We start from the raw sequence: 20,531 nt of genomic DNA on the forward strand, positions 1-20,531 counted from the left end.
TATAAACGTATGGCATCGATTCAGTGTACACGTCAAATGTTTCGAGTATAACGTTCATCGTGGATATTAGAGATCAATAAGCCAAAAAATTAAAAAGCTTCAGATACAGTGTAATGTAAACCAACATGATCGAAACACAGAACCAAAACCGTCTAGACTTATGTTTTCTAAAGAAAGTTGAAATCATAGCTATCGAAAACAATTCTATAATTTCTATTCAGTAGAAATGTTCCTATCAAATTAATTCAGCCCAAAACAAATGCTACTGATTGGATGGTATCCTAGGGTAATCATAATCAACCATCATCTGTAACAAATACTGGTATAAATGTAAAGCGGCTAATATATGACAAGCCGCAGACGATTTCAATTTGGATATTATAAATTTTTCTCACTTGAGCAGCAATATACAAATTGTGAACATTTTTGTTTTCATTTCTTGCCTCTACTTCGACTGCACATTATGTTTGTTGGCGTTCTTGTTATAGTAGTTTGTGTGTTTGTTTGAATTTATAGTGTCTGTGATGCAAGGTTACACAGTTCAGGCTACTGGATCCCGATTTTTGTCACATTCATCTATCATTTTTTATAGAAAGTATGGATTCTTTGTAGTGACGTGTTATAGTATTCTTTTATTTGTCTTTTACTTTTTAGTCTGTTTCGGTGGTATCCATTTGACTTGGCTCTGTACTTATACATCCCGCCATTGTGTTATTGTTCTATGAGAATTTTTGTATTCTTGTCCTTCTTAGAATTGCTGAAAACTTAAACAAAAACATGTAACATCAAGAAAAATACCTATGGTTAGAACAATTGACGGCAGACTGTTCAATCATTGTCACTTAAGAAAAATGTCGAAGAAATCGATTATTAGTAGAATTATCACATTATTCTGCCATGGAAGAAACATCAGATCAAACTGAGCTTATTTTATGCCTCATGAAATCATCGATATTATATTTTTCAAAATATATTGCTTTTTATACTTGGGTATTAGTAGAATTTAAACTTAACCATTAACGGAAGAGTATGTTTATAAGATAAATCTAAAGTACACAGAAACGCCTATCAACAAACAAACCGATGAGTTCGTAACAACTGACTGGTTGTGCATCATATTTATATCAGAAACCCCGAACGGAAAAATCAAATAAATATGCAAATTTAAAGTTTATTTTTATTTACGTATGGAAACCATAGATACAAACTATCCATGCACAAACATTGTAATATCATCAATACACGGATGTTGCTAGTGTAAACTGACATCCATTTCCCAGGAAAAATGAATTACGGCATGTACCAACCAAGGTAAGATTTTTATACACCGGGGAAACGAAATCTACTCGACCACAGGGAATATTTTTTTTTAGGAAATGTTGTTTTGAATCTTTTAAAATAACTATAGATAATCATATATTTGTCGATAAAACTATGTCGTGTACGTTTTGTCAGTAACATAATGTGAGGCATATATAATTATATCTGGTTCTTTTGTGAATTTAACGGAAAAAGATATAAGCACACGGAGAGCCTTTAAATACAGTGGCAATACATAGCACATATATATGTTAAAAACTGGGATTGACAGTTTAAAAAAAAACCAAATTATCATAAAGAAAACCATTACATACATAGTCATAAAGTAAACGAGGAAATCGTTTAACATTGGACTAAGGAATGTCTGGCAACCATTGTATTAACCAATCAAATGTACATTTATTGAAAATTAATGCGACTGTCATACAAGTGAGAGGTTTAGCTAGCTATAAAACTAGGTTTACTCATAAAACTAGGTTTATTCCACCATTTTTTACTTTAAAACATGCATGTACCAAGTCAGAAATATGACAGTTGTTGTCTTTTTGTTTTATGTGTTTGAGAGCTTTTGATTTTGCCATTTGACTTTCCGTTTGAATTTTCCTCGCAGTTCAGCACTTATGTAATTTTTCTTTTTACCATTTTATCATGAAAATGTATTGATTACGTTTTTTTTTATTGCGGTTGCCGGTGACATGGGGCTCTTTTCACACTAAAGTGTTCGTCAAAAATTGATCGGAAATTATATTGAAATTTTCATGATAAATACGAATATTTTTTCTAACTTAGGGTTTTTAGTGAAACGAGTTGCTGTTCTGTTTTTGGTGAGCAAGTTTGAAGATATCTGTTAATAATAACCAGTATATAACCATAATTTATTACTAAATTAAATATGTAACGTTCAGCATTTATTCAAAATCGAAGAAAAAAAAGAGAACCGGAACATTTTTGAACTACCAAATCCAGCAGTAAAATCAATATAATATAGTCATACAGGATTTTACAGAGTTCTATCCTCACGCTCATTCATCCCATACTCATTTCTTTCGCATTTGTGTGATTTGGATTTTTCTTTAGTAGTGTATAAAAGTATAAACATAATGGAACATTGTATGAATGCTATTGAAACAACTATTCAACAGGGTTCATATGACGAAGATTTAAACAATTAAAGGTCAGCGTCCGGCCTTGCTTTAAATTAAAAAAAATACATTCATTTTAACATCAGATCTTATATCTTTAAGTATATATACCTGTATATATATTGTACAAAAGTGTTAGAATTTATTAATAATATTTTACCAATTTCAGTCCTTACTTATTTTTTTTTAATATCCTTCATTATAAAACTTATGATTGAAGATTAAAATCGTAAATATCAATATGCCAGATACCGGTATGTGAAAGCTCGCCAATTACAAAAATCATAAACCGACAATAAGAAAATAAGAATTAACATTTGTGAAAGAAATAACTTACCTAACAGTACACACAGATATTGGAATCTATACCACTTGATTCCCAACGTCAAAAGGGAATGAACCCTCTACTTACGTTGACCCCGACTTGGAACAGTCAAATACAAATGAACCACAGTATAATAAGAATAAGAATAAGAATATTTATTATTCCAATCAAGGGCCCTTGATGGGCAGGCAGCATGACATGTACACATAAAACAATACATCATGATTTGTAACAGAAAAACATTTTTATATACTAAAATGAAACGTATACGATATATCAGACACCAAAGATATACAGATAAAACAGAACTGAATAATACCGTAACAAAGAATAATCACAGGTACTGAAAGTAATCTCAAAGTACCAACCTGATGAAATAGACGTCACTTTCAATTGTAAAAAAAAACTTTTAACCATACAACAATAAACCGACAATTTCAGAGAGAATGGTATTCAGATTTCTCAGAGCTGTTATATCATAAATGATACCATTTGTACATGCATTTCGACAATTTATACCTCTCGAAGCTGAAAAATTTCAATTGAAAGTCCGAAACCTAGTTAAAACGTTGCAAAAGATGGCCAAAAGAAAAAGGACATCAATGATAGCCAAATCAGAACAAGGAATTAGATATTTGCATTAGGGATATAAGTTTCTTAATCTAAAATGATTTTTTTTTCTCAGCAAATATTGAATTTTACCTTTTAAACAATATATGAGTGACCAAGTACAATCCGCGAGACTACAACACTATTGGTCTTATATCACAACTCAATTCGAAGTTGTTAATGATACCCGGAGTGCTAAGAGTGTCTGATTTCTTCTTCGAAATGAACTCATGGTAAAATCCACCTTATACAAAAAAAAAATCTGTCAAGTTTTAAAAAAAAATATGATAGTTAAAACATTTATGATTAAAAGTACAACCATTGAATTCCTATCAATATATGTCTCGCAAACCTATTATTAATTTCACAAGATAACTAAAACGATTTTTTCTATGCGTTGAAAGAGAAAATTGTTTTTCAATATAGTTTGATATAGTTATTGTTTCTAAGTTCGTTTATTTGATTTTTTATGGCCAGGGTTTTTTTTAAAATCGATTAGTTGTACAACACTCAAGACAAGTAGGTTGTTGAATAATGAGCAAACTAGATTTTTTATTCTGAAATTTCTATTTACTAAGTAAAAGAAAATCATTTGTTATAGAAGTATTTTGTATGCGGCTGTTGTAATTCTATATTATCTTTTCTAAGTTCTTTCAACACGACATACAGAACATACTATGGCTATCCAGGAAAATCTTTAGGAAAAAGCAATTCTATGTCAAAAAGCTTAAACCCAGGTCATAAGCAGAGCAAAATAAGCGTCAGTGACATATCGAAATCATTGGAACGGTCAGCAACGCTTGGACTGGAAAGGCCAGCATCTCATGGACTCGACCGGTCAGCAACTCAGGGACTACAAGGTTTACAGTACAGCCCTGGAACACCAACAACCAACTACAGACCACAATCTTCATTCGGTCGATTGTCCGACAAGGATGAATTACTGAGACTGAATAATAGATTATCTGAATACATCACAAGAGTAAGACAGCTTGGAGAAAAAAATGGACAAACAGATTCAGCTGCTTTCATACAGTCTATTAAAATACTGGAAGATGAATTGGGAAAACTGAAAGCAATGTATGAATCTGAACTCAACAATATAAGGTAAACTATTCTTGAAAATATTACACATATTCTTTTACAAATTACGAAACAAAAAAATTCCTTTCAATATGAAAGTACAAGATTACGAATGAGACGTATGTAAAATTTACACACAGACAAAAAAAGTTAATCTCCGCAGTTGACTCCTGTCTAATTTCCAAAATACATATTATACATATCATGTTCCATGACCTGCTTAAAATTTGACGGACTAAATGAATGAGAGTTGTCTCATTGGCACTCATACATAATTATACATTATTGACACATACTCATACAATCGGCATACCATGTTTATACCTTATTTGTCATTAAAATTAGAATAGTTCAGATAGTATCGTGGAATTATAATAACTACTTATCACTTTTGATTTTTTATAGACGACAGCTTCAAGACACTGTTTCTGAAAAGAACAAATATCAACAACAAAATGGAAGCTATTTACAAGCTATAAAAGATTTGGAAAACAGGTAATTTTTTTTATTAACAAAATAGTTACAACAGAAAGTTATAATATAGGTAAGGTTTTTCGATTTTTTGATAGTCAGGAGAGTTGGAAAATTCTCAGAAATAGAATATCATCTTTACACTATTGTTAGAATCAAAGAAACATTAAAAGAATTTGTCAGTTACCGTATGGGATGAATAAATCTTCATTTAGATAAAACCATTAATCAACTACCTACTAAGAAAATCAAAATTTGGTATTGCTCTTAAATTCAAGCTGCGACATGACACGGTAAGATTAAGTAATACATGTTTTTAAATGTCTGATTTCATTATAACTAAATCATTTGTGTTTATTTGTTATAATTTATTAACGGTTTTTTTTTATATAAAGGCTGACACAAGAAATAAGCAAGAACAATGAACTAGTCAATAACATCAATAACTATCAGTTGAAGATAAGTTGTCTTGAGCAAGAACTAACAAAAATAAAGTCAGCTCCTAAACCTGTCGACGAGAGTCCAACGCTAAGAAAACAAGTAGCAGATTTCTCCAGAGAAAGAGAAGACTTCAAAGGAAGGTAAACAATAAATCCATTTTACTGTAGTGCCAGGTAAATATGCGAGCAAAATGGCTTAATTCAAAATAATACGCCATGTTACACTGGTTTTACTGGGTTCACTAGTTTACAGATTAAACTCTAACAAAATAAGACTTGTTTTTTTGTGTAAGATATGTAAAAAGGAAATAAAGTCAAGAAAACTAAAGAATCTAAAGTCTTTGACTAAGAAGACATATCATGTTTGTTTAAAAAAAAAAACATATGAAGAATATCGCAATCAAGAACTAAGATTAAACAACATAAGGCAGTCTGTTCAGTTTTGTCCTATGAAATTGAAATCAATAGCTCTATTGTCTTACGATCACATTAACTTTTTTTTCTCATTTTATTTAAACGTATAAGATGGGAGAAAGAGCAGCAAATTAGAAAAGATATTGAGGAAAAATTTGCTGCCTATGCCAAGAAAGCCGAATTTGACAACAACATTCTAAGACAGCAGTTGAGTGATTTAAAACAACGCTTAGACACATCAACCACTACTATAGTGAGTCTGGAGTCTAAAATCCGAGAGCAGAACAAATCGGACACAGATATACCACAGTTACTGAGACAAGTGAGGCTAGCAGCAGAGGAAGATATGAGAAAGCACCAGGCTGAGACTGAAAGGAAACACAATGACAGCGTAATATACATATTATAAGACTTTTCAATGTAACAAATAAAAGAAATTGCCATTTAATTATATTTACAAATGTATATTTAAAATTTGTAAATAAACTCATCATAGATACCAGGACTCTTACGTGTACACTTACGCCAGACGCGCGTTTCGTCTACAAAAGACTCATCAGTGACGCTCGAATCAAAAAATGTTTAAAAGGCCAAATAAATAAAGAAGTTGAAGAGCATTGAGGACCAAAAATTCCCAAAAGTTTTGCCAAAATACAACTAAGTTAATCTATTCCTGAGGAAGAAGAGCCTTAGTATTTCAAAAATTCACAGTTAATTTATTATTATGTACATATCAATGATAACTCAAGTCAACACAGAAGTGCTGACTACTGGGCTGGTGATATCCTCGGGGAAATAAATCTCCACCAGCAGTGACAAATGGGATAGTTCTTTATTCAAAGTGCATTTCGATATAATTTTTATGCCCCACCTACGATAGTACCACCTACGATAATACCACCTACGATAGTAGAGGGACATTATGTTTTCTGGTCTGTGTGTTCGTTCGTTCGTCCGTCCGTCCGTTCGTCCCGCTTTTTTTTATCAAGGTAGTTTTTGATGAAGTTGAAGTCCAATCAACTTGAAACTTAGTACACATGTTCCCTATGATATGATCTTTCTAATTTTAATTCCAAATTAAAGTTTTGACCCCATTTTCACGGTCCACTGAACAAAGAAAATGATAGTGCGAAGTTCAGGTTAAAGTTTTGGTTAAAGTTTTTGGTCAAGGTAGTTTTTGATGAAGTTGAAGTCCAATCAACTTGAAACTTAGTACACATGTTCCCTATGATATGATCTTTCTAATTTTAATTCCAAATTAAAGTTTTGACCCCAATTCACGGTCCACTGAACAAAGAAAATGATAGTGCGAAGTTCAGGTTAAAGTTTTGGTTAAAGTTTTTGGTCAAGGTAGTTTTTGATGAAGTTGAAGTCACATCAACTTGAAACTTAGTACACATGATCCCCATGATATGATCTTTCTAATTTTAATTCTAAATTAAAGTTTTGACCCCAATTTCACGGTCCACTGAACATGGAAAATGATATTGCAAGTGGGGCATCCGTGTACTATGGACACATTCATGTTCTTTATATCCTATACTGGTTCTTTTTATAAACGCTAATCCATATCTTTTAATTGATTTCATAATTATTATTTTATCTTTTCAGATCTCTACATTAAGAGTAAAAATGGAGAGTGACTCCGCTGCTTTAGCGAGACTAGAAAAAGAGAAGGCTGGAATTTTCGGAAGTTTCGGTGATTTAAAAGCCAAAATTGCTAATCTTGAAGGACAGGTAAATATTTTCTTATTAAATGTGATGTTGAAATCATTGTGAATGTAATTCCTATAACAGGTCGAGAACTCTAGATTTTCTGACGTCAGAATATATTTGCATAGTAATTTCCAAAACACAAGGCCAATATGGCCTTGAAAAACTGACCAATCGACTCAATGAACTACAATGCATTGTGGGCTACTACGAGTAAACTACTACTTAAAACACGTGGAATTAGTGGGAAAACAGTCAATTAATATATTGTCTGGGACTCTCATTACCAAAGTTTTTATTCTGCAAATATATTTAATGTAAAATATATAACGTAATCTTCAATTTGCATGCTCAGTTTAAAAAAATATTGTTTATTGGCTTCACGATTCGACTTTCTTTTTCGCCTTGCAAAAGTAGTTGAACCGGTTTTGTGCATTGTTATGAATTGAACCAGCATTAATTTCACGACATGACACAGTGAAATATCAAATGAAGTGACCACTGTCCAGTAAGAAAATCATTTGAGCCCTTTTAAACCTGTATAATGTTATTGCAAAATCATTTCTGCCTAGAAAAACACGAAACTTTCATTGAAACACTTCTTTCTGTACTGAATGTGTGGTTTTTTTTTATAAGGACCTGAACTAATAGTAAGAACATCATAATATTCAGTATGCTAAAAATAAGTGTTATGAAAGGGCAGGTACAGCAATTATAAAAAGGGGGGTCCTAACCCTGGACAAAAGGGGAGGGGTTCCAACTACATGTCCCCATCCAAATGCACTGATCGTCCAAAAAAAGAGGGTCCATCCCCCGGAACCCCCGCCCCCTGGATCCGCCACTGAGCGGGTACGGTATATAGCTCAATATATTTTTTATAGTTTCATCCATCGATAATATCCGTTTGTTGCTAATTTTATCACAAAATATACCTCAGAGTTTTTTATCGTTCGGCTGCTGTCCTGTTGACCTATGTCAAATATCTCCAATATTAAAAGTCTCTGGATCATAGTGGGTGCCATATTGCCTATTATTTTTTTTCTAAAACGTGCTTTGTATAGAGAAATAAGAAGATGAAGTATGAGTGCCAAATGAGACATCTTTCCAACAAAGACATAATTAAGTAAAGTAAGCAGTCATAGGTCTAATGCTAAAAAGTAAGCTATTAATGACCCAAAAATTACAAACAATCAAAAAAAAAACCCCGACCCAATTAGATATATAAAAGGACAAGAAATCAATCCCATCAAAAAAAATATATATTGTATAGGAGCCTGTATTTCAGTGGTTGTCGTTTGTTTATGTGTTACATATTTGTTTTTCGTTCATTTTTTTTTTTTATATAATTAAGGCCGTTAGTTTTCTCGTTTGAATTGTTTTACATTGTTATATCGGGGCCTTTTATAGCTGTCTATGTTGTATGGGCTTTGCTCATTGGTGAAGGCCGTACGGTGATCTATAAATGTTAATTTCTGTGTCATTTTGGTCTCTTGGGGACAGCTGTCTCATTGGCAATCATACCACATCTTCTTTTTTATTATAGATCCAACGCTGCATGCAATTTTCACAAAACATATCAAATTTTCCACCTTGTCGCACATAGATATGGATAAAATCATTACAGCTGATTTCCTAATGCATGTGGAGCAAAACTTTGGTAAGCTTGCTTGCTTTGTTTGTATATTGTACAAAATATAAAATATACAAGTTGAACTATGCCTATATATATATATATATTGTTTAAAGATGTCAATCTTATTTTCAAAGCTTGAATAAGCAACTATACAAACAAAGCAAGCAAGCCAACCAAAGTTTTACTTTGCAGGTTTAAGAAATCAGCTGTAAGGATTTTATTCAGTTTGGCAAATGTCCGAGCCCGTTAAAAAAACGAACAAACTGAAACTACAGTTGCTGACTTCACAACCTTCAAAACAAAGGGAACAGTTTGGAAGTCCCATATACTGAAATGTGACCAACAAAAATACTTATAGATTTTGTTAACACTGCCATGTATGTAAATATTTCTTCACCTTTTTTACGAACACATATCAAGGATCCCACATTTGCCTTTAATTATCTAAACGAACATTGCGGTACTCTTGAATATCAGCACCGGCTGTTATCGACGGCTTACTTTACACCAGTAAGTTTGTCTCATGGGTAATTGTGATTTTTCGCTGTTGTTTCGTTGCTTCTGGTGGACAAATACATGAAATCTCTGTGCCATCATCAAAAAATGTTAATGGCTATATATCGGGTAATTCAAACCCTTTTTTCTTCGCATAGAAACACCTCTTCGCTAATCTGAGCATGGAAGTAATACTTTATATCACGAACTATAAATGAGGATAAACAAAATGAAAAACTAAGCGAAATTGTGAATCCCGCTTTGCACGAAAAAATGTGTTGTATTTCAGTAAATAACACGTGTTCTTGGTTGATTGTAAACACGTAGTAGTCCATCATGTATTGTGACTCATTTACTGGATTGGCCAAAAACCTAGGTAAAAATAAATTGCGTCACATGTAAATAAACAATTGCATGTGCGAGAACATAAGTATGCTAATTTATGCATTTCCATATAAGGTAGTGGTCCCGACCTGTATAACTGGATACTGAAAATTTCAATCTTGCAATATTCAGATTTAGTTGCATATTTGATATGACTATCACTTATGCTGAAAGAGTTCTGATTTGCACGATTCAATTTTCAACCAATCTTGCTGGTATCCCATTATAGTCCGTTTGACTTCTATAAATCTTCAAAAAATAATTCTTAAAATTTCATTTTTTAAAGATAAATATTTTTTTTCTTCATGTATGTTAATGTATGATATATACGAACTCTGACTATGCATATCATAATTTTAAACCTATAATCAAAAAAGTTACTCATTAGGTCTCTATGTTACTCTAATTTATTTTAATATAAAATACTCAATGGAGTACGTATGAGTAGTGTAACAGCCTTCCATTCAAAACAAAAACATTAGACATGTGCTCTAAACATGTTTCATTGTACCATGTGACTTTACTCATTTAAATAACTCTGGTCATGTGATTACTGAGCTTTCTGTATTCAATGAGAAATACAAAAGCATGCACACATGACCAGAGTTATTTAAATGAGTAAAGTCACATGGTACTCCATTGAGTATTTTATATTAAAATAAATTGAAGTAACATAGAGACCTTATGAGTAACTTTTTTGATTATAGGTTTAAAATTATGATATTCATAGTCAGAGTTCGTATATATCATACATTAACATACATGAAGAAAACAAATATTTATCTTTAAAAATGAATTTTTAAGAATTATTTTTTGAAGATTTATAGAAGTCAAACGGACTTATAGACACTTGTACAATTTTAACAATTGTGAAATTAAACAGGAGTGGAATGATCGCCAATGAGTCAACTCTCCCCCAGAGTCCAAGATGACGAAGATGATAGCAATAATAAGTCACCGTATGGCCTTCGGCAACTTACTTTTGCCGTCAGTAATACTGCTGTACTTATAATGCAATCAAACAACACAATTCCGTTAAAATTTTAACCAACATTTTCGGATTCAAGATTAAAACAACCATACACAAATATTAGGATTGTCCAATGTAAAGTATTTTTACTGTATCTTTAAGATTATAAATGACGATAAAAAATATTTTCTTTTACCATTAAAAAAAGAAAATCACTTGGAGATTATTTACTCCATTACATTACATGGATTATTGTAGGTAAGCTCTTTATCACAAGAAAAACAATCGTTGGGAGATCTTATTGCACAAGAAAGGTTGATGGCAGCTGCCCAGCTTCGTGAAATGGAGAAAAGATTACAAGACATGCAAAATGCTGTGTTTGCAAAACTGCAAGAATTGAATGTATCCAAGGAATCATACATTCCGCTTAAAGCAGAAATCGAAGCCATGAAGATACTACTATCAGAGGAGGAAAAGAGGTATCTATAAACACATAATTAGTGAATGTGAAAAAAAAGGCAACAGTAGTATACCCTATTCGAAAGTCAATAATCGATTGAGAGAAAACAAATCTGGGTAACAAACCAAAACCTAGGGAAACACATAAACTATAAGAGAAAAACAACAGAACAAAAGAAATTCTGAAATACCACAAAAACAAATGCAAAAGAAACATATATAGAAACGAACCACTTGATAACAACTGTCAACCTTCCGGACTTGGTGCAGGACATTTTAAGTAAAAATAGTGGGTTGAACCTGGTTTCACGGCTATCCAAACCTCTCGCTTAATTGCAATGATAAAAATAAGCTAAAATGTCAACATTACATGACAGGAATACAGTACAAAAATCAGGACAGAAAATCCTATAAATAAATAATACAATAGTTCATTTCGACATGTTGAATACAAAATAACAACGGAACACCTAAAATTAAATAAGAATAGTACATACAAACAGCAAAATAGAATTACAAACTACAAATTTTGGGTCACACGAATGCATACAGCAGTATGTAACATTGAGATGTAAGGTTTCACATTTATTTGATAAGCGGCTTAGTTGACTATTTAAAGTTGTTGCTTTGTGTTCTATGTCTGTTTTTTCGGAATGTCATGTTTATTTTCTAAACCTATGGTACTTTTGAAAACTTAGGATAATAAACGACTTGATAAATGATGTAAGTGTCTTTCTAAACATCAAAGACTAATTGTATATCTTTTGGTTTCCTATATTGCTATCTTATTGTCAGGTACCATCTTAACCATCGTAGATTCCGATTTTCAAAATGTATTTAACTACATGTAATGATAACAGTATGGGACAAAGGTATGCAAAATGCACACATATATTATTCTGATAGGTTCTGCTTATATTGGTGAAATTTAAAACACGTCCAAAAAGGACGAAAAACAGCTGCTACGACTAGCATGGTAAATTTGCAAACAAAAAATGTTAAACTTTTTATGATGTTATCTTTAGATTGAGAACACCTGTAAACCGAATCCAAGTATCAACACCATATGGAAAGGTAAGTACGAGTATAACAGTAAAGCCTATATAGTGTGAAATGCCATATTCCTTACTTGGTACAGGACATTTTAAGAAAATATGGTGAGTTGAACCTGGTTTTATGGCTAGCAAAATCTCCTGCTTATATGGCAATAAGATAATAAAAGTTTACCTTTTTCCGCCATTGTTTTAAATCAAATATATCGAAAAGGAGTTCCATAACATAATGCTCTTCTGTTTTAATGAGTCAATTTCAAATTCCAGATCTCAAAATTTTTGACTACATCCGTTAAATACACCTATAGGTCAACACAGGGTATGTATTTGTTTTACATAAGATTATCACAATAGGAAAAACATACATAGTGTTACGAATTTACTGTTTAAGAATATAATAATAGTTCTACAGTTATATATTTTCCGATATCTCTATTAGTTTCCCATATCATCTTTTTATCGTTGAAAACTGTATCTAAAATCATCCCTTTATCCTTGGTTGCTATCAGACGCTTTACCTGTACAGTTGTTGCTAGGGTGCTCTCTTCGAGGTCCGCGTTAGAAGTATAAATAGTGGGTAGCTATTCAGTGTAAATTGTCATTCTTATCGGAGACGTTGATAGAAGAAGACTAGAAAGGTAGGACCGTTAATGTTTGAAGACGAGAAGCAGGATTTGTCAAACAAAGTGGAGTGTTTGAAACCTGTTGAGAAAATATAAATAGTTTCGGTTCCGTAGAAGTTGTATAAACAGGGTTAGTGCTAAGGTTTTGCGTTCCACATCTCTCACTATTGCAGTGAGTGTTTGCTGTTAAACCATACCTTAGTGCTACCCTGTCCAACAGTTATATAAATATATTTTAATAAAGTTTCATACGTCGAAAGTTTACAACAGTTTGAATAGTTTCCATACATTCGTTTTATTCAGGTTTCAGCCCGTTGATACATTTCGGTTCAGCCCCGTTTTATACATTCAGGTTTCAGCCCGTTTGATACATTAAGGTTTCAAACTATTTCCAAACATTTCGGTTTCAGACCAGTTCCAAACATTTAGGTCTCAGACTAGTTCCAAACATTTAGGTTTCAAACTAGTTCCAAACATTTCGGTTTCAGACCAGTTCCAAACATTTAGGCCTCAGACTAGTTCCAAACATTTAGGTTTCAGACTAGTTCCAAACATTTAGGTTTCAGACCAGTTCCAAACATTTAGGTTTCAGACCAGTTCCAAACCGTCAGACCAGTTTCATACATTTAGGTTTCAGACCCGTTCCACATACATTTATGTTTCAGACCAGTTTCATACATTTATGTTTCAAACCAGTTCGATACATTTAGGTTTCAGACTATAGTTTCAAACTGTTGGTTTTAAACAGTATTAGACTGAAAGTGTTTTAAACAGTTTTCAATTCAACAAGTTCGGGTTAGGTTGATAGGTGTTGAAATTCGTTTTATGTAGTATAGTATTTGTTTCATATTTGATAGTGATAGTGTAAACTTTTTATTGACTTTAGAACTTTTGAATTGCTTTTCAAATCCCAGGAAACTGGTACGAACCCGAGGATAAAAATATCTAAACGTCCCCGCCCGGTTACACGTTACAAATGGTGGCTTAGCGGTGGGATTTGTCTAGCATTTCTCAACCGTATTTTGTACATATAAATTGTATTTTATCATGAATTCACATAGGACAGATAGTGTTTTATATGATTCTGACATAAGTTTAACTGAGGAACAGTTAAGTTTGGAAATAAATATTTTAACTGCCGAATTAGAAAAATATCGGCATGTTAAAGACAGATCAATTTCCCAGGTTGATACACCCCGAACAGTGTTTAGACATAGTGATTCGGGGATAGGTTCAGTCAGGCGTTCCGAACAATTGTCAAAACAAACAAACTCCCCGATTTATGAAAAAAATATAAGTAGTAGTGTAAATGGAGGCGGTTTAGGAGCCCGACCGAGATCATCAGTCAGGTTTGAAACATCAACACCTGCTGCTGAAAAACAAACTTCGAAACATTTTACTGAACAATTACAATTCCCAATTAGTGACAAATTTGTCACAAAAAGAGCAAGTAAAACTGGTTTAACTCGTGATACCGAGTCTTGTGAAGATAAACAATCCTATCCTTTGGATGGATACAAAAATAGAAACATAGTAAAGACTGCTACCTATGATGGGAAAGGTCCTTGGCTTGACTTTAGGTCACATTTTGATGCATGTTCCCAAATTAATAATTGGACAGACAAAGAGAAAGGTCTGTATTTGGCCGTTTCTCTCAGGGGTCAGGCTCAAGGTGTTTTGGGAAACTTAACCCAGGAGTCTAGACAAGATTTCAAAGAATTGGTTAAGGCATTAGAAGAGCGTTTTTCTCCGTCTAACCAAACGGAGCTGTACAGAACCCAGCTCAGAGAGAGACACCAGAGAGCTGTAGAGACCTTGCCTGAGTTAGGCCAAGACATACGAAGGTTAACTAACCTTGCGTATGCAACTGCACCAAACGAAGTGCGGGAGACTTTGGCGAAAGAACAATTCATAGACTCGTTAATAGATTCGGATATGAGGCTCCGAATAAAGCAGGCAAGACCTACTGACTTAAATGACGCTATCAGACATGCAGTTGAGCTTGAGGCTTTTAACAAAGCTGAAAGCAAAAGGATTGAAGGTCAGGGATTTTTACGAACTGCGTCTGAAAATAGAGACAGTGCTGACAACATGACAAGTCAGCTTTTGAAAACCATGTCAGAGACATTAATAGAGTTGCAAAAAGAAATGAGAGACTTGAAACAAAACAATAAAGGTAGGAAGCAGGGTGGTGCCCCGCAGCCCTGTTCATTTAGGTGTTATGCTTGTGACGAGGTAGGCCACAGAGCATTTAACTGTCCTGCTTATCCAAACTTTCAATATAATTATCAGAACCCTAGATATCAGAACAAACCTAAAACAAGGTATACTAACCAAAACTATGAAAATTCAGATTCGACACCGGGAAAAGTGGGGGTTCATAAACTATTTCCTGATGCAGGTATGTTTCTGAAAGCAAAAGTAAACGGAATTATCACAGATTTGTTGATAGATACTGGAGCTACAGTTACAGTTATCTCCACTAAAATGTTTAAGAAAATGTCAAATATGCCTTATTTAACTCCAACTGAAAGGGATATACTTACAGCTAGTGGACATTCGTTGCATGTGTCAGGCAAAACTGAACTTGAAATTGAAACTGACACGTTCAAATGTGTAAGCGCTGCCATAGTTGCTGACATTAATGTAGATTGTATACTAGGGTTAGATTTCTTGAGAACACATGAAGCTAACATAAATATATACAAGGGGACTTTAACTATTAAGGGACATGAAGTTAGATTCTATGTCCAAGGTCACATAGGCTGTGATAGGGTTGCTGTATCAGAAACTATCAACACACACCCTAGACGTGAGATTGTTGAAAATGGAGTTATATTCAATGAAGTTCCTGACTCATTTAAAACAAAACTTGTTCAACCTAGAGATCACTATAAGAGAACTGATCAAGCAATAGTAGGTAGGGCTCTTGTTGCAAAAGGTAAAAATCATTTACTTCTCTGTGTAGAAGGAAAGTCTGAGATCAGATGTGAAGACTGTGAAACAGTTTTTAAGAAGCAGGAGTATCTAAAAAGACACACGAAAAACATTCACAGAGTGGAGACTATTAAACGGAGTAACAAAGTTGTTGAAAAGAAGGTTGGTGTTACAGAAAGAGGACAAGATGATTTTGATCAGTATGATCCTGAAAACCTGAAAGAAGATATTTCGGATGACATTAGCAGTGTAGATGATCCGGATGATGCATATAGCGATGGACAGGATTCTAAACTAAAAGCATGCTATAGTGAACAAGGCACAGACGGATCAGTCAATGATAAGGATGAAGAGAAGGAAGCGGTTTATCATTGTACGGTATATTCTGAAGAAGACACGTCACAAAAGAAAGAAACTAAGAAGGTATATCAAACGCCGAAAGACGAAAGCAGTGGCCCTACAGTAAGGAAAAGGTGTGCCCCATTACTAGTGTTGGCACCAACAAAGAGAAAGTGTCAGTCCTTCATACGAAGGGACAATATTGAGAAAGAAGTAAGTGAAGAATTGGAACATCCGAAAAGACAGAAGTTTGTAACAAAACAACAGGCCACACAAACCAACGTAACAAAAGAATGGAAAATGGTGAAGATTGTAACAAAGTATGTTGAGAACGGTCACCAGATAGAAAAGGTTGAGGAGCATGAGACAGTTTGGATGGTTTAAGAAATAAATATTTGTTTATTGATGCAGGAAGCGTCATATATTTTGAAACTGTATTATAAAACTTGTTTTTGATTTCTGTTGTATATAAATGTATATGTCCGTCCGTCGGATGGGGACGTTAAATCCGAGGTCCCGTGTTCAGGAAGTACCACGTCTTGTGCACGTTAAAGAACCCTTTACAAGAACTCTTATTGAGGGGTCCATAAGTGGCCTGTTGTGAGGCAAAATTGTTTTAAACCGGTTTTTGGCAACACAACTTTTCAAGTGGTATTCAAACTAGAATATTTGAAATGGTTTTATGTGGTCAAAGTTTAATCTAAGTTCAGTATTCAGTTGCTTGTACAAATGTGAATTAAAGTAGGATATTTTGAAAATAGAAAGTTAACAAACAAAACAGAAAGAACATGCAAGTCGAAAGAGGCTGACAGGAACCCCGGAACTGTGAGTAGGCTAAGGTACCCCTAGGTCTGACGTTTGTCAACAGATTGTTGTAGGAAAGCCATTAGTTGGTTATCATGGTATAACCCTCGGTGTACAAACAGTTGCTGGGAGAGATATTCTGCGGAATGAGTGGATACATTGAGGTTTAAAGTAGAACCTTGGTATGGTGTCAGCTAGTTTTAACGAGAACAGTTTTGATTGTGTTTTGATTAAGTCAGTATAAAATTGTAAAACTCATGCGAGGACGCATGAAATCGGAGGCGTGGGTAGTGTTACGAATTTACTGTTTAAGAATATAATAATAGTTCTACAGTTATATATTTTCCGATATCTCTATTAGTTTCCCATATCATCTTTTTATCGTTGAAAACTGTATCTAAAATCATCCCTTTATCCTTGGTTGCTATCAGACGCTTTACCTGTACAGTTGTTGCTAGGGTGCTCTCTTCGAGGTCCGCGTTAGAAGTATAAATAGTGGGTAGCTATTCAGTGTAAATTGTCATTCTTATCGGAGACGTTGATAGAAGAAGACTAGAAAGGTAGGACCGTTAATGTTTGAAGACGAGAAGCAGGATTTGTCAAACAAAGTGGAGTGTTTGAAACCTGTTGAGAAAATATAAATAGTTTCGGTTCCGTAGAAGTTGTATAAACAGGGTTAGTGCTAAGGTTTTGCGTTCCACATCTCTCACTATTGCAGTGAGTGTTTGCTGTTAAACCATACCTTAGTGCTACCCTGTCCAACAGTTATATAAATATATTTTAATAAAGTTTCATACGTCGAAAGTTTACAACAGTTTGAATAGTTTCCATACATTCGTTTTATTCAGGTTTCAGCCCGTTGATACATTTCGGTTCAGCCCCGTTTTATACATTCAGGTTTCAGCCCGTTTGATACATTAAGGTTTCAAACTATTTCCAAACATTTCGGTTTCAGACCAGTTCCAAACATTTAGGTCTCAGACTAGTTCCAAACATTTAGGTTTCAAACTAGTTCCAAACATTTCGGTTTCAGACCAGTTCCAAACATTTAGGCCTCAGACTAGTTCCAAACATTTAGGTTTCAGACTAGTTCCAAACATTTAGGTTTCAGACCAGTTCCAAACATTTAGGTTTCAGACCAGTTCCAAACCGTCAGACCAGTTTCATACATTTAGGTTTCAGACCCGTTCCACATACATTTATGTTTCAGACCAGTTTCATACATTTATGTTTCAAACCAGTTCGATACATTTAGGTTTCAGACTATAGTTTCAAACTGTTGGTTTTAAACAGTATTAGACTGAAAGTGTTTTAAACAGTTTTCAATTCAACAAGTTCGGGTTAGGTTGATAGGTGTTGAAATTCGTTTTATGTAGTATAGTATTTGTTTCATATTTGATAGTGATAGTGTAAACTTTTTATTGACTTTAGAACTTTTGAATTGCTTTTCAAATCCCAGGAAACTGGTACGAACCCGAGGATAAAAATATCTAAACGTCCCCGCCCGGTTACACGTTACAATACTAACATTTCAGTATCGAAATTTATATAAACCTTTTCATTTGAACCAGATTATGAAGTAAATACAGTTTAAAACGGCTCTTCCTTACATACAAGGACAAAAAAGAAACTTAGTATTTCCACTAGTAAATACGGTGTTTGTATTTGCGTCGAAACTACAGTTTTTAATAAGTTTGATGGAAAATTATAAGTGTTACAGATAAAACAACTATTTTAAGTTGAAATTTCAAGCTGGCACATACAATGAAAGTATTTTTTTAAACCTTAGTAATGAATAATTTGACATGTATAACTATACATTTCTTCGTTTTGTAGAGAAAATATTGAAAGAAAAGAAAATGGAACTGTCATATTCGACTGTGTAAAGACGGTTTTGAACAATAATTAGAATAGTCTGTTGTTTTAAATAGAATCCTATATGTGCTGCTTTTTATGTAAAACAATGGAGTTATTGGGAAACGGATATTATAAGACATTGTGGATGAACGTACGTTAACATCACAGACCGTGACGTTTATCATATTGACGTGCACTGTTAGGTGCTAATATTTTTCATTACTTCTTTTCATTCTATATTTTTTATATCTTTTTATTTTACTGATTGACTAACTGTCTATTTATTTCGAACTATTTACATAATAAACTCTATTTTCGAAGCAAGTGTTAACTGTGAAAAATGTTGGCCTTTATAAGAAGAAAAAGGGTGGTTTTCAAAGAGTCACCTATGCCAAATTCAAAGACGTCATAGATATCAGGCTTCAAATGGTGTACCGCAGACGTGCATCGAAACAAAAGACTCACGACCAGCAGGATTATTTACGCTGGTATCAAAATAGTTAAAAAGGCCAAATAACGTTCGAATTTGAAGACCATTTGAAGACCATTGTCGAACAAATATATTGACAAATACAACTAAAAAACGAAATCAGACCTCCAGACAATTCAGACGTACGTTACTTTTTTTTGGGCCAAATATAAGTGCCTATTTCAAAGTTACCATGAATAGATTTCTGCGTATCAACCATTAATATCTATTGAAATTGATTGAATTAATAAAAAATGAAAAAAATGAAAATAAAAAAATAACTACAAAACAGTAATACATTAGTTTGAAACTAATTTTCCTAAAGTACTTCGTCAGTCGCAAGTACATTCCGAAGCGCACATTTTGTAAATTAAAAGAAGATCAAATCTTGTGCACAGACCAAATACAAAAAAGAAGATGTGGTATGATTGCCAATGAGACAACTCTCCACAAGAGACCAAAATGGCACAGACATTTAAACAACTATAGGCCACCGTACGGCCTTCAACAATGAACAAAGCCCATACCGCATAGTCAGCTATAGTAGGCCCCGAAATGACAATGTAAAACAATTAAAACCAGCATGCCAAGAAATTGCCTCCGTTGAAATTCTGCAAACACCCCATAGAGCAAATTACATGGATGATTAATATTGACCATTTGGTATATGACCGTGTTCTAAGCGACACATACATGAAGGTCATAAATTAATTTCTTGAATGAAATCAAATCTTTAGCTACTAATGAATGCCGTAGGAGGTCGACCGGAATTTTTAGCGAGGATTTCTTGGCATGAAACTAACAGCTTTATTTATGTACAAAACAAAAAATGGACAAAAAACAAATATGTTCCACATAATAAACGACAACCACTGAATTACAGTTCAGTTTGTTCAGTTTTCATTAAGATTACAAACGAAAGAGATTTTAGACTAGTTCAAACCTTAAATGACACAATTGACTATAGTTGCTTGAATAAATCGTGTCCAATG

At 33.5% G+C, this 20,531-nt stretch overlaps 1 protein-coding gene across 1 annotated transcript; it reads left to right on the plus strand.

Moving 5' to 3' along the window:
- Positions 1 to 1,077: 1,077 nt before the first annotated feature.
- On the plus strand, positions 1,078 to 19,390 carry LOC139517464 (prelamin-A/C-like). The gene is made up of 9 exons (XM_071308548.1): positions 1,078 to 1,311; positions 4,045 to 4,503; positions 4,885 to 4,974; positions 5,346 to 5,531; positions 5,916 to 6,195; positions 7,416 to 7,541; positions 11,258 to 11,478; positions 12,484 to 12,532; positions 19,050 to 19,390. The coding sequence occupies exons 1-9, from the start codon at positions 1,286 to 1,288 to the stop codon at positions 19,059 to 19,061; spliced, it is 1,449 nt and encodes a 482-aa protein (XP_071164649.1). The 5' UTR covers positions 1,078 to 1,285; the 3' UTR covers positions 19,062 to 19,390.
- The last annotated feature ends 1,141 nt before the right edge of the window (positions 19,391 to 20,531 follow it).

The sequence above is a fragment of the Mytilus edulis genome, chromosome 3 (assembly GCF_963676685.1).
Source record: "Mytilus edulis chromosome 3, xbMytEdul2.2, whole genome shotgun sequence".
Taxonomy (NCBI): domain Eukaryota; kingdom Metazoa; phylum Mollusca; class Bivalvia; order Mytilida; family Mytilidae; genus Mytilus; species Mytilus edulis.